Source organism: Choloepus didactylus, chromosome 9 (genome assembly GCF_015220235.1).
Source record: "Choloepus didactylus isolate mChoDid1 chromosome 9, mChoDid1.pri, whole genome shotgun sequence".
Taxonomy (NCBI): domain Eukaryota; kingdom Metazoa; phylum Chordata; class Mammalia; order Pilosa; family Megalonychidae; genus Choloepus; species Choloepus didactylus.
The window spans coordinates 80,464,785-80,490,035 of NC_051315.1; the positions used below are offsets into that span (position 1 = coordinate 80,464,785).

The following is a 25,251-nucleotide window of genomic DNA, read 5'->3' on the forward strand; positions in this document are numbered from 1 at the left end:
ACCCCACAAGACTCACTCCCCCACTCACCAAAAAGGCTAAGCAGGGGAGAACTGGCTTGTGGAGAACAGGTGGCTCGTGGACGCCACCTGCTGGATAGTTAGAGAAAGTGTACTCCACGAAGCTGTAGATCTGACAAATTAGAGATAAGGACTTCAATTGGTCTACAAATCCTAAAAGAACCCTATCAAGTTCAGCAAATGCCACGAGGCCAAAAACAACAGAAAATTATAAAGCATATGAAAAAACCAGACGATATGGATAACCCAAGCCCAAGCACCCAAATCAAAAGACCAGAAGAGACACAGCACCTAGAGCAGCTACTCAAAGAACTAAAGATGAACAATGAGACCATAGTACGGGATACAAAGGAAATCAAGAAGACCCTAGAAGAGCATAAAGAAGACATTGCAAGACTAAATAAAAAAATGGATGATCTTAAGGAAATTAAAGAAACTGTTGACCAAATTAAAAAGATTCTGGACACTCATAGTACAAGAATAGAGGAAGCTGAACAATGAATTAGTGACCTCGAAGATGACAGAATGGAAAATGAAAGCATAAAAAAAAGGATGGGGAAAAAATTTGAAAAAATCGAAATGGACCTCAGGGATATGATAGATAATACGAAATGTCCGAATATAAGACTCATTGGTGTCCCAGAAGGGGAGGAAAAGGGTAAAGGTCTAGGAAGAGTATTCAAAGAAATTGTTGGGGAAAACTTCCCAAATCTTCTAAACAACATAAATACACAAATCATAAATGCTCAGCGAACTCCAAATAGAATAAATCCAAATAAACCCACTCCGAGACATATACTGATCACACTATCAAACACAGAAGAGAAGGAGCAAGTTCTGAAAGCAGCAAGAGAAAAGTAATTCACCACATACAAAGGAAACAGCATAAGACTAAGTAGTGACTACTCAGCAGCCACCATGGAGGTGAGAAGGCAGTGGCACGATATATTTAAAATTCTGAGTGAGAAAAATTTCCAGCCAAGAATACTTTATCCAGTAAAGCTCTCCTTCAAATTTGAGGGAGAGCTTAAATTTTTCACAAACAAATGCTGAGAGAATTTGCTAACAAGAGACCTGCCCTACTGGAGATACTAAAGGTAGCCCTACAGACAGAGAAACAAAGACAGGACAGAGAGACTTGGAGAAAGGTTCAGTACTAAAGAGATTCGGTATGAGTACAATAAAGGATATTAATAGACAGAGGGGAAAAATATGACAAACATAAACTAAAGGATAAGATGGCTGATTCAAGAAATGCCTTCACGGTTATAACGTTGAATGTAAATGGATTAAATTCCCCAATTAAAAGATATAGATTCGCAGAATGGATAAAAAAAAAAATGAACCATCAATATGTTGCATACAAGAGACTCATCTTAGACACAGGGACACAAAGAAACTGAAAGTAAAAGGATGGAAAAAAATATTTCATGCAAGCTACAGCCAAAAGAAAGCAGTTGTAGCAATATTAATCTCAGATAAAATAGACTTCAAATGCAGGGATGTTTTGAGAGACAAAGAAGGCCACTACATATTAATAAAAGGGGCAATTCAGGAAGAAGAAATAACAATCGTAAATGTCTGTGCACCCAATCAAGGTGCCACAAAATACATGAGAGAAACACTGGCAAAACTAAAGGAAGCAATTGATGTTTCCACAGTAATTGTGGGAGACTTCAACAAATCAGTCTCTCCTATAGATAGATCAACCAGACAGAAGACCAATAAGGAAATTGAAAACCTAAACAATCTGATAAATGAATTAGATTTAACAGACATATACAGGACATTACATCCCAAATCACCAGGATACACATACTTTTCTAGTGCTCATGGAACTTTCTCCAGAATAGATCATATGCTGGTACATAAAACAAGCCTCAATAAATTTAAAAAGATTGAAATTATTCAAAGCACATTCTCTGACCACAATGGAATACAATTAGAAGTCAATAACCATCAGAGACTTAGAAAATTCACAAACACCTAGAGGTTAAACAACACACTCCTAAACAATCAGTGGGTTAAAGAAGAAATAGCAAGAGAAATTGCTAAATATATAGAGACGAATGAAAATGAGAACACAACATACCAAAACCTATGGGATGCAGCAAAAGCAGTGCTAAGGGGGAAATTTATAGCACTAAACGCATATATTAAAAAGGAAGAAAGAGCCAAAATCAAAGAACTAATGGATCAACTGAAGAAGCTAGAAAATGAACAGCAAACCAATCCTAAACCAAGTAGAAGAAAAGAAAAAACAAGGATTAAAGCAGAAATAAATGACATAGAGCACAAAAAAACAATAGAGAGGATAAATATCACCAAAAGTTGGTTCTTTGAGAAGATCAACAAGATTGACAAGCCCCTAGCTAGACTGACAAAATCAAAAAGAGAGAAGACCCATATAAACAAAATAATGAATGAAAAAGGTGACATAACTGCAGATCCTGAAGAAATTAAAAAAATTATAAGAGGATATTATGAACAACTGTATGGCAACAAACTGGATAATGTAGAAGAAATGGACAATTTCCTGGAAACATATGAACAACCTAGACTGACCAGAGAAGAAATAGAAGACCTCAACCAACCCATCACAAGCAAAGAGATCCAATCAGTCATCAAAAATCTTCCCACAAATAAATGCCCAGGGCCAGATGGCTTCACAGGGGAATTCTACCAAACTTTCCAGAAAGAGCTGACACCAATCTTACTCAAACTCTTTCAAAACATTGAAGAAAATGGAACACTACCTAACTCATTTTATGAAGCTAACATCAATCTAATACCAAAACCAGGCAAAGATGTTACAAAAAAGGAAAACTACCGGCCAATCTCCCTAATGAATATAGATGCAAAAATCCTCAACAAAATACTTGCAAATCGAATCCAAAGACACATTAAAAAAATCATACACCATGACCAAGTGGGGTTCATTCCAGGCATGCAAGGATGGTTCAACATAAGAAAATCAATCAATGTATTACAACACATTAACAAGTCAAAAGGGAAAAATCAATTGATCATCTCAATAGATGCTGAAAAAGCATTCGACAAAATCCAACATCGCTTTTTGCTAAAAACCCTTCAAAAGGTAGGAATTGAAGGAAACTTCCTCAACATGATAAAGAGCATATATGAAAAACCCACAGCCAGCATAGTACTCAATGATGAGAGACTGAAAGCCTTCCCTCTAAGATCAGGAACAAGACAAGGATGCCCGCTGTCACCACTGTTATTCAACATTGTGCTGGAAGTGCTAGTCAGGGCAATCCGGCAAGACAAAGAAATAAAAGGCGTCCAAATTGGAAAAGAAGAAGTAAAACTGTCATTTTTTGCAGATGATATGATCTTATATCTGGAAAACCCTGAGAAATCGACGATACAGCTTCTAGAGCTAATAAACAAATTTAGCAAAGTAGCGGGATACAAGATTAATGCACATAAGTCAGTAATGTTTCTATATGCTAGAAATGAACAAACTGAAGAGACACTCAAGAAAAAGATACCATTTTCAATAGCAACTAAAAAAATCAAGTACCTAGGAATAAACTTAACCAAAGATGTAAAAGACCTATACAAAGAAAACTACATAACTCTACTAAAAGAAATAGAAGGGGACCTTAAAAGATGGAAAAATATTCCATGTTCATGGATAGGAAGACTAAATGTCATTAAGATGTCAATTCTCCCCAAACTCATCTACAGATTCAATGCAATCCCAATCAAAATTCCAACAACCTACTTTGCAGACTTGGAAAAGCTAGTTATCAAATTTATTTGGAAAGGGAAGATGCCTCGAATTGCTAAAGACACTCTAAAAAAGAAAAATGAAGTGGGAGGACTTACACTCCCTGACTTTGAAGCTTATTATAAAGCCACAGTTGCCAAAACAGCATGGTACTGGCACAAAGATAGACATATAGATCAATGGAATCGAATTGAGAATTCAGAGATAGACCCTCAGATCTATGGCTGACTGATCTTTGATAAGGCCCCCAAAGTCACTGAACTGAGTCATAATGGTCTTTTCAACAAATGGGGCTGGGAGAGTTGGATATCCATATCCAAAAGAATGAAAGAGCACCCCTACCTCACCCCCTACACAAAAATTAACTCAAAATGGACCAAAGATCTCAATATAAAAGAAAGTACCATTAAACTCCTAGAAGATAATGTAGGAAAACATCTTCAAGACCTTGTATTAGGCGGCTACTTCCTAGACTTTATACCCAAAGCACAAGCAACAAAAGAGAAAATAGATAAATGGGAACTCCTCAAGCTTAGAAGTTTCTGCACCTCAAAGGAATTTCTCAAAAAGGTAAAGAGGCAGCCAACTCAATGGGAAAAAGTTTTTGGAAACCATGTATCTGACAAAAGACTGATATCTTGCATATATAAAGAAATCCTACAACTCAATGACAATAGTACAGACGGCCCAGGTATAAAATGGGCAAAAGATATGAAAAGACAGTTCTCTGAAGAAGAAATACAAATGGACAAGAAACACATGAAAAAATGTTCAGCTTCACTAGCTATTAGAGAGATGCAAATTAAGACCACAATGAGATACCATCTAACACCGGTTAGAATGGCTGCCATTAAACAAACAGGAAACTACAAATGCTGGAGGGGATGTGGAGAAATTGGAACTCTTATTCACTGTTGGTGGGACTGTATAATGGTTCAGCCACTCTGGAAGTCAGTCTGGCAGTTCCTTAGAAAACTAGATATAGAGTTACCATTCGATCCAGCGATTGCACTTCTCGGTTTATACCCGGAAGATCGGAAAGCAGTGACACGAACAGATATCTGCACGCCAATGTTCATAGCAGCATTATTCACAATTGCCAAGAGATGGAAACAACCCAAATGTCCTTCAACAGATGAGTGGATAAATAAAATGTGGTATATATACACGATGGAATACTACGCGGCAGTAAGAAGGAACGATCTCGTGAAACATATGACAACATGGATGAACCTTGAAGAGATAATGCTGAGCGAAATAAGCCAGGCACAAAAAGAGAAATATTATATGCTACCACTAATGTGAACTTTGAAAAATGTAAAACAAATGGTTTATAATGTAGAATGCAGGGGAAGTAGCAATAGAGAGCAATTAAGGAAGGGGCAACAATAATCCAAGAAGAACAGATAACCTAGTTAACGTTCTGGGGATGCCCAGGAATGACTATGGTCTGTTAATTTCTGATGGATATAGTAGGAGCAAGTTCACAGAAATGTTGCTATATTAGGTAACTTTCTTGGGGTAAAGTAGGAACATGTTGGAAGTTAAGCAGTTATCTTAGGTTAGTTGTCTTTTTCTTACTCCCTTGTTATGGTCTCTTTGAAATGTTCTTTTATTGTATGTTTGTTTTCTTTTTAACTTTTTTTTCATACAGTTGATTTAAAAAAGAAGGGAAAGTTAAAAAAAAAAAAAAAGAAAATCAAGGATAAAAAAAGATGTAGTGCCCCCTTGAGGAGCCTGTGGAGAATGCAGGGGTATTCACCTACCCCACCTCCATGGTTGCTAACATGACCACAGACATAGGGCAGTGGTGGTTTGATCGGTTGAGCCCTCTACCATAGGTTTTACCCTTGGGAAGACGGTTGCTGCAAAGGAGAGGCTAGGCCTCCCTATGGTTGTGCCTAAGGGCCTCCTGCCGAATGCCTCTTTGTTGCTCAGATGTGGCCATCTCTCTCTGGCTAAGCCAACTTGAAAGGTGAAATCACTGCCCTCCCCTCTACGTGGGATCAGACACCCAGGGGAGTGAATCTCTCTGGCAACGTGGAATATGACTCCCTGGGAGGAATGTAGACCTGGCATCGTGGGACGGAGAACATCTTCTTGACCAAAAGGGGGATGTGAAAGGAAATGAAATAAGCTTCAGTGGCAGAGAGATTCCAAAAGGAGCCGAGAGGTCACTCCGGTGGGCACTCTTACGCACAATTTAGACAACCCTTTTTAGGTTCTAAAGAATTGGGGTAGCTGGTGGTGGATACCAGAAACTATCAAACTACAACCCAGAACCCATGAATCTCGAAGACAGTTGTATAAAAATGTAGCTTATGAGGGGTGACAATGGGATTGGGAAAGCCGTAAGGACCACACTCCACTTCGTCTAGTTTATGGATGGATGAGTAGAAAAATAGGGGAAGGAAGCAAACAGACAAAGGTACCCAGTGTTCTTTTTTACTTCAATTGCTCTTTTTCACTCTAATTATTATTCTTGTTATTTTTGTGTGTGTGCTAATGAAGATGTCAGGGATTGATTTAGGTGATGAATGTACAACTATGTAATGGTACTGTAAACAATCGAAAGTACGATTTGTTTTGTATGACTGCGTGGTATGTGAATATATCTCAATAAAATGAAGATAAAAAAATAAAAAATAAAATCAGTGAAATGCAAAAAAAACAAACAAAAAAAAAAACGAATCACCAATAGTTGCTAAATCTTGTCTGTGGGGGAGGGGGTAGATTTTGATGAGGAGCAGGATATTTACATGTTCCTAAAGTATTTTCCTTCTTATTAGTTGAAAGGGAAAAAATGGTAACTCTAATAGTAACTATAGAAACTGTGCAATGCCTTGGCTGGGTGATAAAAATGAACATCAACAATGATTGACCCATGAACATCATGTAACTGCGTAAGATATCTGAAGAAAATATTATATCACTTTATAAATATTCTGGATGGATATGGATATCCTGAATCTTGTCATGAGGAAACGTCAAACAAACCCAAGTTGAGGAACATCCTCTAAAATAACTAGCTCATATTCACTAAAATTATCTGTCTTAAAATACAAAGAAAGACAGAGGAACTGTTCCAGATTATAGGAGATTAAAGAGCCATGGTAACTAAACGCAGTACATGATCTTAGTGTGGAACCTGTATTGAAGGGAAATAAATTTTATAAAGGACATTATTGAGATAATTGATATAATTTGATTAGGTAAAAGTATTGCATTTACTAACTTCCCTGTGGTTTCAAAAAATAATATTCTTGTTCTTAGGAAATATACTTGTTAGTATTAAGCAGAGAAGGGACCGTGATACATACACACACACACACACACACACATATACACACAACCCACTCTAAAATTCAGAAAAATAAATTGTCTAGATAGAGAAATCAATAAAAATCAAAATGGCAAAATATGAAAAATTGGTAAATCCAGGTAAAGGGTAAACAGGAGTTCTTGGACTCAATTTTGCAACTTCTATGTAAGCTTTTTAAAAGAACAAATGCAACTGGTAAATAAGCATGTAGGAAATTGTTCAGTCTCACAGTAATCAAAAACGCAAAATAAACTGAGACCGTTTTTTTGCCTATCAAATTTGCAAAGTTTATGTATTATTCTTAATGATAATACTTATACTAAAAAAGAATACCATTGATATTCTCATACTCTGACTATGGAAGAGTAAAGCGCTATTATAATTTTTAAAAAGGAATTTTCTGCGATGTATAGAATTATTCCAGTAATTCCTGAGAGTCTAACCTAAGGGACAAAAAATACAGACATGAAGGAAATACCTTACATACAAAGAAGATTTTTCCTAAGCATTGTTTAAAATAGTGAAAAATTGGAAAAAACATATATTTTCAAAAACGTGAATGGTTAAAGAAATGTGATACACCCATTTAATGGAATATTGATGTGGATATTGTGAGGAACGCAAAAACATTTGTTTTGATGGTAAATAAAAATGCAGGATTTTGCTTTTATAGTATATATATATATATATATATATGTGTTAATTATATAACTATATCTAAGTCTATCTCTATTCATAAAAATAGTGGATGATAGTAAACCAAAAGTTTGAGTTTGGGTGGTAAGAATCTGGATAGTTTTATTTCCTTTTTGTGTTTTTCTTTTCTAAATTTTCTACTAACTTTCTATAAGTTTGATTTTATAGTATAGGCAATTAGTGATATGCTGAATTTTGATACATCCTACTTTTTAAAAGATTTATCTAACTGGTTCTTGAATTCATTTGAAGATGTGTTGAAGGCTGTATCTTCTGCTACAATTGCTGAGGTTGCCCGTGATAATACAGAGGTTCAGAATGCTATAGCTATGGAAGGAGTGATTCCTCCCCTGGTGGCTCTTTTTAAAGGGAAACAACTTAGTGTCCAAGTGAAGGGTGCAATGGCTGTAGAATCCCTGGCAAGCTACAACCCTGCTATACAGAAAGCATTTTTGGAAAAATCATTAACTAAATATCTTTTAAAACTCCTAAAGGTAGGAATTTTATGATTATTTGTGATTTTTCTTAGACAAGGTATTCAATTTTGAGTTTTGTTAAATGAACAGAAAACTGAAAGCATTTCTGAAATAAAGATTTTATAAAACATACATCCCTAAAGAGTTCAATAAATGCAGTTTAAATGAATGTAATATTTTTTTAAATAGGCATTTCAAATAGATGTCAAGGAACAAGGAGCTGTGGCACTTTGGGCCTTGGCAGGGCAAACCCTGAAACAACAAAAGTATATGGCAGAACAAATTGGATACAACTTTATAATAAACATGCTTTTGTCACCATCAGCTAAAATGCAGTACGTTGGTAAGTTATTTTTATATGTAAGTCTGCACAACGCAGAACAGGGAACTGGAGTATCAGACACGTCTCCTTGCTTTTCTTTACCAGGAGGTGAAGCAGTCATAGCTCTAAGTAAGGACAGCAGGATGCATCAGAATCAAATATGTGAAGGGAATGGAATTGCACCATTGGTTCGCTTACTAAGGATTAGTAAAATAGCTGAAGGCACACTCCTAAGTGTCATCAGAGCAGTGGGATCCATTTGTATTGGTTTGTACATTTATTCTCAGTTTCTTAAATATAAGAAAAATAAAGGAAAAAGGTAGAGAAGTAAAAATTAATCTCTTCCCCTTTATCCCCACTGCTAAAGCCCTAAACCATATTTCATCTGGAAAAAGGTTATTTTAAGTTTTTATTTCCCCAAAACCTTGATGAGTAAAAGTAGTGTAATTAAGAATTTTATTAAGTCTTGCTCTTGAACTATGGTTAGGAAGGGGAAAGAGGCCAATGAGCCTTGTCTATTTTTATGTAAGGAATTTCATTTTTTAAGTTTATGGGAAAATAGTTCTTCTTTTGAATCTCAAGAACCACATATTTTTTTCAAGGTACAGAACACAGAGTTTCTAATACTTTGGCACATTTTCTTTATTTTCTGTAACATTTGTTTATTAAGTGGCCACTGGGTCTAGTTGTTCCATTCATTTCAAAAGAATTAATATTTTGGGATACCTGAACATTGTTGTGGAATTGTCAGTGACTGACCTAACTCAAATAAAAGTTTGGGTTCTTTGCTGACCATCATGAATGCTTGGGACTGATTGTATACTGTATCTTAAAGACATGAGAAAAAAGATCTTTATTTCTAGTTCAATATATTGCCTTTAAAATGGTCCAGCTGACTGAAATAGCTAGGAATTGGTTCTCCAATTTTTTTTCTCCTTGCTTGCCAAAAGCTACTTGCAGAAATCATTAACTGCTCCAAGATAATCATTCAGGCGAGATGCTTCTCTTTGTTGACCAGTAACTATGGTATGTAACAGATATTTTAAAAATTCAAATAGATGATAACTTACATAACAATTTCTTCTCATTAGTTCATTTCAAATCTTTCCAAATATGCCATAGACCAGGGGTTCTCCTATAGGAAAAAAAAGCTTTTGCTTTCAAACTAATTATCAGCTTGTACTGGTCATATATAGAGAAAATAAATATATAGCTATATAGATACCTATCTTCCATTTTTATCCTCATCATGTCATGTTTTCTTCTACATTCTTGAACATGGAGTGTATTTAAAATGGCTGTTTTTAAAATTTGGTGGGGTTTTGCTCTATTGAAATATAATTGACATGCAGTATTCTAAATAAAATATGTAACAATAAAAATTCAATAAATTATTTAAAGTGTATAATTTGATGTGTTTTGATATAGATATTGTGCTGTGACACTGTTACCACAATCAAAGTAATGAATATAATCATTACCTCCCCAAATTTTCTTGCTCCTTTGTCATCCCTCCCTCCTTGACCTCCATCACCAGTCAACCACTGATCTGCTTTGTCAGTCTAGATTAGTTTCCATTTTCTAGAATGTTATATAAATTGAATCATACAGCATGTACTATTTCATCTTATTTCTTTCACTCAGCATAATTATTTGAGATTCATCCATGTTTTATTATGTATCAAGAGTTTACTTCTTTTTTATTGCTGAGAAGTATTCCATTGAATGGATATTCTATGATTTATCTATAAGCCTGTTGATAGAAATTAAGGATTTTTCTAATATTTTTGCTTTAAAAAATAAAACTGTCATGAACATTTGCATACAAGCCTTTGCATGGACACATTTTCATTTCTTTTGAGTAAATTCCTAGGAGTTGGTCTTGTGGTAGGTATATGTTTAACTTTTAAGACCCTTCTAAACTGTTTTCCAAGTGGGGATACCATTTTGTATTCTCACAGGAGTATAAGAAGGTTCTAGTAATTTCACATGCTAGCCAATACTTAGCATGGTCAGACTTTTAAATTTTAGCCATTCTAGTGGGCATATAGAGAATCTCATTGTGGTTTTAATTTGCATTTTCCTGATGACTAAAGATGTAGAGCACATTTTCATGCACTTATTTGCCATTTGTATATATGCTTTGGTGAAGTGTCTGTTCAGATCTTTTGCCCGCTGATTTTACTGTGTTGTTTTTCTTATTGAGTTGTAAGAATTCTAGATACAGTCTTTTTTAGATGTGTGTTTTGCATATATTTTCTCACAGTCTCTGGACTGTCTTTTCATTTTTGTAACTGGGTATTTTAAAACTTTTTATTGTGGTAATAGCATATCTATCTATAAAATCTGCAATTTTAACTATTTTTAAGTGTACAATTCAGCATTAATTACATTCACAATATTGTGCAACCATCACCACTATTTCCAAAACTTTTTCATCACTCCAAGCACTCTGTACTGTAATAGGGTCTTTTGAAAAGTAACAGTTTTTAATTTTGACAAAGTCCAATTGGTTGACTATAAAATTCTTTTATAGTTCATGGGCTTTTTGGTTTTTGTTTTTTTTTTCTTTGTCTTATTTACAAAACTTTTTGTCAAACCCAAGGTCAAAAAGATTATCTGTTTTCGTCTGGAAGGTATGTGGTTTTAGCTAATTTTAGTTAATTTTTGTATGTGGTTTAGATTCATTTTTTTTGAATGTGGCTATCCAATTACTCCAGCATCATTTATTGAAAAGATTATCCTTTCCTCCGTTGAATTACCTAGGTGCCTTTGTCAAAAATCAATTGGCTATGCATGTATGGGTCTATTTCTGAACTCTTTATTCTGTTCCATTTGCTTATTTGGCTATATTTATGCCATACCCACTGTCTTGATTACTGTAGGTTTATAATAGATCTTTAAAGTAGGTAGTGTAAGTTCTTCAATTTTTGCTATTCTTTTTTAAGTTTGTTTTGGCTATTCTAAACTCTTTGCATTTCCATATAAATTTCATAATCAGTCTGTCAATTTCTACAAAAAGGTCTGCTGGTATCTTGATTGGGGTTGCATTGAATCCATAAATAAATTGGGGGAGAATTGACATCCTAATAATATTGAGTCTTCTGATTCATGAACATGGTCTATCTCTCCATTTTTTTTAGGTCTTCTTTAATTTCTCTTAGTAATGTTTTATAGCTTCCAGTAAACAATTCTTACACATATTTGGTCATATTTATCCTAAGTATTTCATATTTTTAAATCATGCATAGGAAGTTTTGATTGAATGCTGGACATTGTGAGTTTTATATTAATGGATTCTGGATCTTGTTGGTTTCTTTTAAAGAGAGTTAAGATTGTGTTCTGGAGCTCCTGGTATTTTGAGATCTCTACAGACAGGCTAGTGGGAATAGAAACCATCCATAGCCTTGTGTCCATGCCAAGAACTCTACTGCTTGTGGTGATTTTCTTCTCAACCTGATAGAGTGTCACCCCACTTATGTGCAGATTCAGATTTGAGGGTATTCTTATAACACCATCACCATCATCATCATTAATAATATTTTTAAGACCTACCCCTAGAACGTTCATGCTTTGAAATCTCCCTAGCTGACCCCTTCTCTACCCATTCTAAGATGAGAAATTCCTCTTCAGTGATTCAAATGTAGTTTTACGTACCCCTATTCAAGTACATATTGCACTGTATTGCAATCATGTATTTAAATAATTGCTTCACCTATAGAATGTAAACTCCTTTATAACAGAGATTCTGTCTTATTCTTTTTAGATGGCAGAGATTCTGCCTTATTCTTTTTAGCTCTATTCCTATCTCACTTTGCACGCTAGGCATTCAGTACCTCATAGTTAAGTAGTGTTTGTGTACAGCCGAGAGTTGGTGGAGAGGGTCATCGTCAAGAAACGGATTACTTCCCCTATTTCCTTCAAACTTCTTCAGACCACAACATGTAAGTGGTTTCTCTTCATTGTTCACAGAGAGGCCCAATCTTGTACTTACATGTAATTGTATGCAAACCCACTCTCTGTGTGTTATGACATTTATCAGCAAAATAACAGAATTAAAATTATTTGTGCATGCCCACTAGAAACAGATGACTTGAGTTCCTCCATTGGGAATAGGCCTGCAGTTGTAGGTAGTGTTATAAAGGGAGACAGTAAGATTATATTTTTAGTCAGTAAAGTGTAAGGAACCCACAAAATTTAACAAGGTGATTTACTGTAGACATTTTTGTCAAAAATAAACTTTTTCTGGAAAGCAGTAGCACCTTTATAAGCTTAAGTGCCTAGTACTCAATACCATTCTCCAATAAATAATTATTGTTATTGTTATTCCTTGACATCATAGCATTTCTAATTTCTTTTTTTAGAGTATTAGAAAGCCATACACACTTTTAATAGTAAATTCTCCATTATTATTCACTTTTTTTTACATTTTTTATTGTGAAATATATTATATATACAGAAAAATGACAACTTTCAAATTACAATTTAACAAGTAGAGAGCAAATTTCAAAGAATGTTATGGGTTACAGTTCTACAATTTCAGTTATTTCCTTATTGTAAAATATAACATATATACATAAAGGTGATAACTTTCAAAGTAAGATTTAACACGTAGCTGCAGAGCAAATTTCAAAGAGTGTTATGGGTTACAGTTCCACCGTTTCAGTTATTTCCTTCTAGCTATTCTAATACTCTAGAACTAAAAAAAAATTATAAAGATTCAGTATTTGTAATCCTTTGTTAAGTCCTATCTTGTCTGTTGCTACCTGTCCCTCTTGTTTGATCACTGTCTCAATCTTCAGGAACATCTGGGTAGTGACCACCCTAACTTGTTCATATTAAAAAGGGGCATTGACATTATGGTGAAGGGGGATGCATCTATTTCATGTTCTTGAAGAGGCTGTGTGCCTTTGGGTTTTGGGAGTTGTCTGGTATAGGAATACTCTGGAGGTTTTAAGTTTCTGAAAAATAAACTTGGTGAGTGAAACTTGTACAGAGTCTCAGAATGGGACCTAGGTATTCTTTAGTATTTTGGGGGCTACTGTTGATTTGGGCTTGGCATACTGTGACCATTTGGAATATCTAGCTAAAGCTTGCATAAGAGTAATCTCCAGGATATCCTCTTGACTCTATTTGAAATCTCTTAGCCACTGAAACCTTATTTTGTTACCTTTCTTTTTTGATTTTTGGTCAAGAAGGCACTCTCGACCCCTCAATGCCAGGGCCAGGCTCATTCCTGGGAATTGTGACCCATGTTGCCAGGAAGACTCACTCCCATGGGTAGGGGGAGGTTAATGAATTTATTTGCTGAGTTGGGCTTAGAGAGAGAAGGCCACATCTGAGCAACAAAAAAAAGGTTCTCTGGAAGTGCCTCTTAGGCATAATATAGGAAGGCTTAGCCTCCCAATTACAGTCCTAAGTTTCACAAGAGCAAGCCTCAAGATCAAGGGCTTGACTTATTAAGTAGGGTGTTCCTAATTTCACATAGCATATATTGTGACCAAGACAAAGTGTCTCACATTATCTTCACTTAGCTGTACAATCATCACTCTCAATTTTAAACAATTACCGTAACCCAAAACACCCTAAAGCTCTTATCAGCCCCTAATTATTTATTCCTAGTATTAGTATGGTAGTAATAAGGTATTCCTTTTAAATATGGTCCATAGTACACAATAGGTTGTTTTTCCCATATACCACTCTGTTGTTAACTTTTTCTACCAGTGTGATACCTTAGGAGTAGATCATGCAGGCACTTATTTATATTTGTAGTGCTAATCTGTGGGTTACCTGCCTTTAAACAACCCCTTTCAGTCATGTTCACCTTCAATGCAGCACTGATATTTATAATCCCATTATAATGAACTATCATCACTCCTGTCCATTCCCATACCTTTAAGTTCAGCCTCATTACAGGTCTGTGCATATTAGGTAATCATGCCTCCTTCTCTAGTTTCTATCTCTAGGTCCCCTATATTCTACATTATAAGACACTGAGTTTACATTATTCAGGGAGATCGTATTAGTGATAACATACAATATCTCTCCTTTTGTGTCTGACTTATTTTACTCAGCATTATGTCTTCAAGTTTCATTCATGTTTCCACATGTTTCAGGACCTTGTTCCTTCTTACTGCTGCATAGTATTCCATCGTATGTATATACCACATTTGTTTATCCATTCGTCTGTTGAAGGATATTTGGATTGTTTCCATCTTTTGGCAATTATGAATAATGTTGCTATGACCATTGGTGTGCAAATGTCTGTTCATGTAACTGCTTTCAGATCTTCTGGGTATATTACCAAGTAGTGGAATTGCCAGTCATAAGGTAACTTGATATTTATTTTACTGAGGAACTACCAAATTGTCTTCCACAGCAGCTGTACCATTATACATTCCTACCAGCAGTGGATAAGAGTTCTAATTTCTCCACATCCTTTCCAGCATTTGTAGTTTCCTGTTTGTTTAATAGCAGCCATTCTTATTGGTATGAGGTGATTGTGGTTTTGATTTGCATTCCCTAATAGTTAGTGAAGATAAACATTTTTCATGTGTTTTTTAGCCACTTGTGTTTCCTCTTTGGAAAAATGTCTTTTTATATCTTCTGCCCATTTTATAATTGTTCTGTTTGACTATTGTAGGATTTCTTTATATATGCTAGATACCAGTCTTATCAGATATATGGTTTCCAAATATTTTCTCCCATTGAGTTAACTGCTTCTTCACCTTTTTGACAAAGTCCTTTGAGGCACAGAAGCTTTTGATTTTGAGGAGTTCCCATCTGTCTATTTTTCTTTCATTGCTTATGCTTTGGATTTAAGGTCTACAAAGCTTCTTCCTATTACAGTATCTTGAAGATGTTTCCCTATATTACATTCTAGGAATTTTATGATACTGTCTCTTATATTGAGGTCTTTGATCCACTTTGATCCACTTTGAGTTCTCCCAGCCCCATTTGTTGAACAGACTGTTCTGTCCTAGTTCAGTGGATTTTGGGGGACTTTTCAAAAATCAGTTGACCATAGATCTGGGGAGGAGGTATATTTCTGAGTTCTTGATTTGATTCCATTGATCAATATGTCTGTCTTTGTGTCAGTATCATGTTGTTTTGACCACTGTGGCTTTATAGTAGGCTTTAAAGTCAAGAAGTGTAAGTCCTCACACTTTGTTCTTTTTTTTAGAATGTTTTTGGCATTCAAGTCCTCTTTCCCTTCCAAATAAATTTGATAACTAGCTTTTCCAAGTCTGCAAAGTAGGCTGTTAGAATTTTGATTGGAATTGCATTGAATCTGTAGATCAGTTTGCATAGAATTGATACGTTAACAACATTTAGCTTTCCTATCCATGAAGACAGAATGTCTTTCCACATATTATTTAGGTCCTCTTTGATTTCTTTTAGTAAGGTTTTGTAATTTTCTGTTTAGAGGTCTTTTATATCCTAGGTTAAGTTTATTCCTAGGTACTTGATTTTTTTAGTTGCTATTGTGAATATAATTTTTTTCTTGATTGCCTCTTCAGTTAGGTCATTACTAGTGTACAGGAACATTACTGACTTTTGTATCCCACCACTTTGCTGAATTTATTAGCTCAAGTAGCTGTGTTGTTGATTTCTCAGGACTTTCCAAATATACAATCATATCATCTGTAAATAATGACAGTTTTACTTTCTCCTTAGCACCACCTTCGCTGCATCCCATAGGTTTGGATATGTTGTGTTCTAATTTTTATTTGTCTTTAGATGTTTAGCAATTTCTTTTGCAATTTATTCTTTGACCCACTGATTGTTTAGGAGTGTGTTGTTTAACCACCATATGTTTGTGAAAGTTCTGGTTCTTGGTAGTTATTGATTTATAGTTGCATTCCATTATGGTCAGAGAATGTACTTCGAATAATTTCAGTCTTTTAAAATTTATTGAGTCTTGTTTTGTGCCCCAGTATATAATTTATCCTGGAGAATATTCTGTGAGCACTAGAGAAGAATGCATATCCTGGTAATTTGGGATGCAATGATCTATATATGTCTATTAAGTCTAATTCATTTATCACATTGTTTAGGTTCTGAATTTGCTTATTGGTCCTCTGTCTAGTTGTTCTCTCTGTAGAAGAGAGTGGTGTATTGAAGTCTCTCACTATTATTGTAGAAATGTCTATTGCTCCCTTCAGTTTTGCCACTGTTTGTCTCATGTAATTTGGAACTCCTTGATTGGGTGCATAAACATTTATGATTACTATTGCTTCTTGGTGAAATATCCCTTTTATTAATATATAGTGCCCTTCTTTGTCCCTTATAACATCTTTGCATTTAAAGTCTATTTTGTGTTTTGTTAGTATAGCTACCCCTGCTTTCTTTTGGCTTCGGTTTGCGTGGAATATTTTTCCCCGTCCTTTCACTTTCAATCTCTTTGTGTTGCTGGGCCTATGATGAGTCTCTTCTAAACAGTATATCAGTGGATCATACTTTTAAATCCATTCTGACATCTGTACCTTTTAATTGGGTATATTAATCCATTCACATTCAAAGTTATTACTGTGTAGACAGTTCTTGAATCAACCATCTTATCCTTTGGTTTTAATTTGTCAGGTCTGCTTTTCCCCCTCTCTCTTTTTTTCCTTTAGGCTACCCTTACTAATACTCTTCAGTTCCATGGCCTTCTACAGACCTCTCTCTCCTTTCCTTTTTTCTCAGCTGGTAGAACACCCTTTAGTATTTCTTGCAGGGCAGGTCCCCTGTTAACAAATCCTCTCAGTATTTGTTTCTCTGCGAAAATTTTAAACTCTCCCTCATGTTTTAAGGAGAGCTTTGCTAGATAAAGAATTCTTGGCTACAATTTTTCTCTTTCAGCATCTTAAATATGTCATACTACTGCCTTCTCTCTTCCATGGTGCCCACTGTGTAGTCAGTACTTAGTCATATGTTGTTTCCCTTATATGTGATGAATTGCTTTTCTCTTGCTGCTTGCAGGATTTTCTCCTTCTTTTCAGCATTTGACAATCTGATTACTCTATTTCTCAGAGTGGGTCTATTTGGATTTATTCTCTATGGGGTTCATTAGGCTTCTTTGATTTGCATATTTGTGTCTTTTGTAAGGGTTGGGAAGTTTTCCCCAACTATATCTTCAGATACTCTTCCTGGCCCTCTACTCTTCTCCTTCTGGGATATCAGTGATTCTTATATTTGTGCACTTCATGTTGTCCATCATTTCCCTGAGATCCATTTCAAAATTTTTAATTTTTTTCACTGTTTTTCTTTTGTGTGTCTGCATACAATTGCTCTATCCTCTAGTTCACTTATTCTTTCTTCTGCCTCTTCAAATCTGCTGTTGTGTGTCTCTAGTATATTTTTAAATGGATTTACAGTATCTTTTATTTACATAAGAGCTGCTATTTTTTAATTTACTCTTTCAAATGTTTTTTTATGCTTTTGTGGATTCTTCTTGATGTCTTTATGTCTTTAGCGAACCCATTGAAGTTGTTTTAGAGATTTGTATGTATGCTCCAAGTTCTGTCTCTTCTCTGACTTTTTAACTTGGTTGTTTGGCTTGTCCATATCTTCTTGGGTCTTCATATGCTTTACGATTTTATGTGAACTTTGGGGCCCTTGTTATCTTGTTAAGGTTATTTTGGGAAATGCAGGATTATTTGAACATTTATTTAGAATTTGGCAGAACTACAGCTTCCTAGAGTGCATTTCCCTGTCTTCCCAGCAGACGGCACTCTTGAGCTGTCTCTTCCCCTCAAGTCAGCTTTTCCCTAACTGCAGCTGTGCTCTGGGTGGGGTCCAAACCAGGTGGAAATGCAATCAGTGCAGCGATTCTCCATGTGAACTGGGGACTGCCAGCCCTGGGGGTGGGATGTGGGCCCTGTGCAGTTTGTCAGGGAGTCCACTTATTGGCACTATGGTTCTGGTGATTCCCAGACCTCTGAGTGGATCACTTGGAATGTGGAGCCATGTATCTCACCCTCCAGCTCAAATGTGCCCAGGTCCCTGTGCATTGTGCATTGCTTACCCTGCCTCTCTCCTATGTACACTGTGGGCTTCCATGGTAGAAGAATACATGCACCAAGTTTTCTGTGTGCAGTCAACACAGGTCCTCTGTTCCCAAGTTCCCTCACAGGAGCTCGCAGCTGTGGGGCTGAGAAGGATCATCTCCCCATCTAATTGCTGAAATGGGTACATGGGTTTGGAGAGCTGCTCCCTCCCCTGCTTGGCAGCTGGTTCACAACTGCCAGCCCTGGCAGTCCTTGTTGAATAAACTCTCCCTCTTCTTTCAGACATAGTAACTCCACTTTTTCTTCTTAAGTCACCACTATGTATTGTAGAGGTCCTTCTCTGGCTGCTTATACTTGGAATTGCTGTCCTGGGCATTTTCTGCCTTTTCTCTAGTTTTTTTATGGAGTAGACATTTGCTCTGTCGTTCCTATTCTGCCATCTTCTGGTCTGCTCTTAATTGGAAGTTACAAAAGGTTTTTCTTAACTCTCTCATCAGCGGTACTCATTGTAGTCTCCCTGGTGCACTGTTTTCTCTCCAGAGTATTACATAAGGGTACACAGCTGCTTGTGAACGAATAAATGCTTTATTCATGCCTGGTATCAGGGGGCAGGTGCTGCCAGCACACTCCTGCTCCACCTTCCCTCCCCCACAACGAGGAGCTGTATGGGTCCATGCTGGCCTGGCTTGCTGTCAATGTGCCTCTGGGGGAGCTTGCACTCTCCAGGCCAGGCCAGCAACCTCCTCCCACCAGCTGAGAGTTGGCGTGAGGGCACTGCAGACTCAGTAGGGGAGCTGTGGTCTCAGTCACCATCTTATGTCCATTGTAGCCGCCTTGCATGCCTCAGGCTGCTGCTTTGCAGTCTCATGGGGTCTGGGTGCTGGTAGAAGCTCCTGGGAGTCTCTATGCTTTTTAATTCTAGTAACTTACCTGGTCATTCTTTTAGACTTTACAATTCAAAAATTAATAATGCTCATGGCCATCTTGTAAACACTGCTTCCTGTAAATCATGTATCCTTTAGTTAGTTATTCCCCCACCTATTCACTTTTCCCTTTAAAAAAATTAATTCAGGACTATTAAAACATTGTCAATATAGAATTTTCTTTTATTCAGTAACCATAATACCTTATAATACTTTATCAATCAAAAATATCAAGCTCTGTTTTATTTTACTATTTATAATATGGGAAAAAAATTACCTCATGAATACCTGGACTCTTACAGGTGTTGCCCATACAAGCAATCCCATTAGTCAACAATTTGTTGTAGCGGAAAATGCCTTTCCAGTACTTATTCAACTACTAAGAAATCACCCTTCTCCTAATATTAAGGTATATATAAAGACTTAAATTTTTTTTCCAATATAGTAAAAATCAATGGAAATATCACTTTTTAAGAATAACACTTTTTAAGAATAATTTATAACTTATGGAAGTTCATAGCATAATAAAAATATTCTACTTTTAAACAAAATCCCAGAAGTTATTTTTTTAAAGGTTGCTACTAACCATAAGATAGTAGTAAACTTTATTAAAATGTGATTTTTTCAAAGATGACAGGAAAGTTTTATGTCTTTACTCATCAAATTAGTTTTATTTCTCAGATACTTGACTGTTCACAGAATTTCTCCCCTTCTTCACTCAGATATTGATTGCTGAAACTGGGTGGGGAAAATGGGAATGTGTGACTCATGTGACACTATTTCTCAAATATAAATGAATTCTGTCAGCCCTATGCCATCAAAGCAGCCTACCTTCCACCAAGCAATATTTTCTCAAGAGCACACATTACAAAGGATTACTATATTTGTTGAAGAGCCAGTAACTCTTCTATTTACTTCTGGTAAAATGCCTTTAGTAAAATGACATCCACATCCATTCAAATCCTTTGATCAAGGCTTTAGAAATGCAGGCCATCCATAACTGGCTGGACAAAAAATTGTAACAACAAAATATACATTTTTCTCCTCAAAATTTGGTATGGGCTCTGGTGGAAATGAAATAAAAATAACTTCTTAGGAAAATATGTAGCATAGTATTGTTCCTTTTAATGAAATGTATGTGTTATCAGAAAAGATGTCATATAAATTATGTGGCCTTTTTGACTATGAAAGGGATTATTTTATTATATGAATTGATTAGGGAAACCAAAGAAAGAAGCGTATGCTAGTAATCTTGGTGTGAATTATTACAAGTAAAAATAATATTTTCACAGCACAGGTAAATTCTATAAGATTATGGAAAATGCCACATAAAAATATAATTTTATTTTATAATGTACATTTTCATGGCAAAATAGTTCACTGCAATTGAATCCACCTACATTTCAATGAGTTCTGAAATTTGTTACAAGCACATTTAAGTATTTTTCCTGAAAATACGATTCTATAACAAAAAAAAAATTTTTGCAATAATTCAATATTCATGCTTTTCAAATTCATAATGGTCTCATAGAATTCCAAAGTGTAGTACTTATAAAAAAAGCATTTATCAATTGAGTCCTTGAGATAAACAATGTTTATTCATATCTTCCTAACTGGCATTAAATTACTCAAAAACTATAGGAGAAAAAAGTATTTCTGAGTACTACTCCCCAGTGCTCTGCTTAAATGGACAGGCATCCATTTTACCGCAGTGATCAGTAGCTTACAACCAATTCAAAGCAGTATTTGAACCTATGCCAAAAATTTTTTTAAAACAATGTTTAGATGTGGAAGGGGTATAAGCATTCCTTTATGATTCTGCTTTACATGTGTTGCTATCTCTGGTTGCCTCCATCCATGCTCTCAAATACAGTTCTGTAGTTGTGCCTGCTCACAAGAAAAGGGTATTTCCCCAGCTGTTAAAAATTATAAGGGACATTCTGCCAAAATTTGTAAATGCCACTCTTTAAATACCTAGTCAGAGAATTGGATCAATAGTTTATATTTTAGCAGATATTATAGTATCTTTTGAATTGTATCCTGTATAAATATGCTTATACAATGAAATATGTCATTTGATAAAGCATGAGTGAAAAATAAATTAACTTCTGAAAACCACATATTTAGGTTGAAGTGGTGTTTTCCTTGGCATGTATTGTCCTAAGGAATGATCTATTACAGAAAGAATTACAACAAACCGAAGGTTTTCAGTATGCTGATGTCCTTTATCTTCTTCACTCACCAGATAAGGTAATTACCTTTACAAAATGTTAGAAAGAAAATGGCTTTAGACAATACATCCTCAAATTACCATCAAGTCCTCTTCATAGCAATATTTAAATGTCTTGTTTGAGAAAAGAAATGGAAAAGATCTCATTGTAGCCTGTTAGTTTGTAAAGATGTAATAATACTGCTCCATATTTTTCATGACTGTCCCATTTCAACTTTGAAATGCAGCATTTTAATGTTTGGTGAAGAGCTGCAAACCAAATCTCTTTTGTCCTAGATGCATCAAAACTTTAATCTAATTTTCTACCCTTTCAGCCCTCAGCCATCCACCTCTCACTCAATACCTACAGTGGTGCTTCTCAAACGATTTGTGAGGAAAAAATAGTTCTGACCCCCTGCCCCAATCTGTTAAGGAGAGATAGTTTAAAAACACACACACACGCACACACACACACTTTTTAAAATCTTGAAATAATTTTAGATTTTCAAAAAAAGTTGCAAAAATAGTAAAGAAACTTGTAGTGTGTCCTTCATTCAGTTTTCCAGAATGTCAACCTGGAATTTAACATTGATACAATACTATCAACTAATCTGCAGACCTCAATAAAAATTAAATTTTGCCAGTTTTCTCACTAATGTCTGTTTTCTGTTCCAGAATCCAGTACAGGATCACACATTACATTTAGTTTCATGTCTCCTTAGTTTCCTTCGATTTGTGAAACCAGTCTTCTATGTCTTTCATGATTTTGAGTTTATCTGGTGTTTTCTTATGATTATAAATTGAGGTGATATATATATTTTTAGCAAGAATACCACAGAAGTGATGTTGTACCCTTCCCAGTGCATCATATCAGGGGTACATGATATCGATGTCTTATTACTGGTGATGTTAATTTTGATCACATGGTTAAGGTGGTGTCTGCCATATTTCTCTACTGTAAAGTTACTATTTCCCTTTTCTATTTAATAAATGTCTTAAGGAGAGACACCCTGAGATTATGCAAATATTCTCTTGTGCAGCACGCTTCTGCCTATCAATTTTAGCATCCACTGACACCTGCAACAACTATTGCCGTTGTGTTTGGCTAATATGGATTTTTAAATTTCCCTCCTTCCTTCTATATTTATTCATTAGTATTCAACTGTAAGGAAGGGCCATCCCAAATTAAATGCTTAGTCTCAGTTTCTGTTATTCTTTCATTGACCACTTTCTGGACTGCCACTGGTCCTCAGGCCATACTATAAAAAGCACTACCCTAGAACAACTTGGGAGCCTCTGATGTCTCCAATGCATTTAGCAATCAGGGTAGGAAACTGCCTTCTGTGTCTCTCTCAGTCTGATAAATTTTCAAGGGAGAAAGAAGGGTTGTCCAGGAGAGAAATGAAATCATGTTTTTTTTTTTTTAGTTACAGAATTTTACTTTGATGTGGCACACAAGACATAGAGAAGTGCTGCTATAATAGTATGGGAAATAGGGTGAGGAGACTGACATCATGTCTGACTGACTCTCTAAGCCATCTTTCTTTACTCTTCTCTCTGTTCCTTCCAAATTTTATTCCCATTACACTATTCCTCACACATATCCTTGTTCTCCCTCTTCTTTTGCTACACATTTTTCCACTCTCAACCATTCTCCCTTCCCTCCAGCCTGTTACTGCCTATTTCACTCTCTCTGTTTGGCTTATAACAGATACATCCTTGAACATCAATTTCACAGATGTAGGGAATCTTAGAGAACTAGAAGCCTAAGGATGAACCAACGGACTTTATGTGATCTTGGCTCAAATTTTCAATTGTAGGAATCATCAAAATGGTGAGATTTGAGTTAAAAGTCTTCTAGGGTTTCTTATACACTGTATCAAGTTTGTCCCAAACTAACATACCCCATAGAGGCATGTCAGTATCCTTAGGGCTAGAAAGAGAGTGCTCAGAGTCCAGTGTGGTCCTTAATGAAACCTATGGTGGGAGATTTCAGAATACACAGACCATTGTAGAAATTAGAGGGTGGTGAGGTATGTTCAGCAACTATATATGTTATTGAATGAATAGCTATCTTATGGATAGTGATAGGAGTGGCATAAAAACTGTTGGTTAACTCAGATTCCTGAAATTCCTAGCCACATTGCTCTTATCTACATGGAAATATAATTATAACTTAAAATTTAGTATAAATTAAATGGAGATGTAATTTAATTATCATGTTATAAAATTAGAATAAATTAAATTATGCAAAATGGACAGATGAGTATGATTTTCATAAGCCATATAAAATTAGTCTTATTTTAGAGTTCCTGTTCTGTTATCTCATTAATTAAAATCCATAACCAAATTAATTATAAATATACTTTTGAAAAAATTTTAGTGAGCATAAATAATATATACTTTTCTCCCATTCACAAATCATAGTGAGTGAAAAAGAGAAAATAAGCAACAAGTAGATATAACTGCACTGATATGAATAGATATATGAAGTGGAGAGTATAAGACAGTTGACATTTAGGAAAAAATGTATGGAGGAATATGCCCTTTCTCAAGAATTAATTTTTAGCCCTTTGCACTGGGAGTAAGCAGACCTGGTTCTAGTGCTGAAACTGTTAGGAGTGGGCATGTGTATGTAGTCAAGCTGTAGAATTTTTAAACAGAGCTAGTCATTTCATCAACTAACATATTTACAGTAGTCTTCCCTAGCAATAATGTAGGAGCAAAAAATGTCAATGAGTCCTAGGTTCCTCTCCTGCTTCCCTCTACCTGACCCTGACACTTAAGCATGGACTTTGGTCCATTTCCCATTACTATTCTTTCTCACTTGGCTCAAGGTTCTGTTCTGCAATCTGTCCCTCTATCCTTTATCCATGATTAACACTTAGTTCTTTACACCTTTGATGGTTCCTAATAGCTTTGTCCTTGCCTCTGGCCAGGTGGCTACTTTGTAAAATCATTGCTAAAGTTAAGGATTAGGGAAGGTAAGTTCCAGAGACTCAGAGGTCCTAGGACTCTGACTATTAAGAGGGGGAATGGGTAGTGGTGGTGGTGGGGAACACACAGACCTGTATACAACATAGTGATCCTCTGTGGGCAAATTGCTGGATTTTTTTTGGCTCAGTATTGTGATGGTATTGCATCTAACATAATCTACCTGATCTTCAGGTCCAATTCAGCTTTTTCCCCAGTACTTCCTAAAACACTGTTTTGGCTCACTTCACTCCTCTTTGGTACTTACTCAGTAGTCAGTTTCATATAGTTTCACGATAATCAGTTTAGCATCTAGTTGTCCCCCTAATTGCTGAGAGAATACACCTTTATTATTAAAAAGCTCTTAAAAATGCCACATAGGAAGATTTTGTGTTTTAGGAGACATAGACAGGTAAGATTTCCATTCTTTTTCTTTCCTAGATTTCCTGGGATTGAGTTGGAATTGAGTCCCTTAGAATTCCACCAGAATAGAATTTTATTCCCAATCAAAACATTTGTCTGTAGGTATATGAATAAAGCCTCTGAGTAAAAAATTAAAATTTTGC

At 35.6% G+C, this 25,251-nt stretch overlaps 1 protein-coding gene across 1 annotated transcript in view; it reads left to right on the forward strand.

Annotated features, from left to right (window-relative positions):
• The window catches only part of ANKAR (ankyrin and armadillo repeat containing), a 162,368-nt gene that overhangs the window by 132,028 nt on the left and 5,089 nt on the right, over positions 1–25,251 (forward strand). Inside the window, exons 13-17 of the mRNA XM_037850171.1 lie at positions 8,043–8,284; positions 8,456–8,609; positions 8,694–8,855; positions 19,806–19,912; positions 21,631–21,753. Of these exons, the coding sequence (XP_037706099.1) occupies positions 8,043–8,284; positions 8,456–8,609; positions 8,694–8,855; positions 19,806–19,912; positions 21,631–21,753 (788 nt within the window). The remainder of the gene's footprint in view (positions 1–8,042; positions 8,285–8,455; positions 8,610–8,693; positions 8,856–19,805; positions 19,913–21,630; positions 21,754–25,251) is intronic.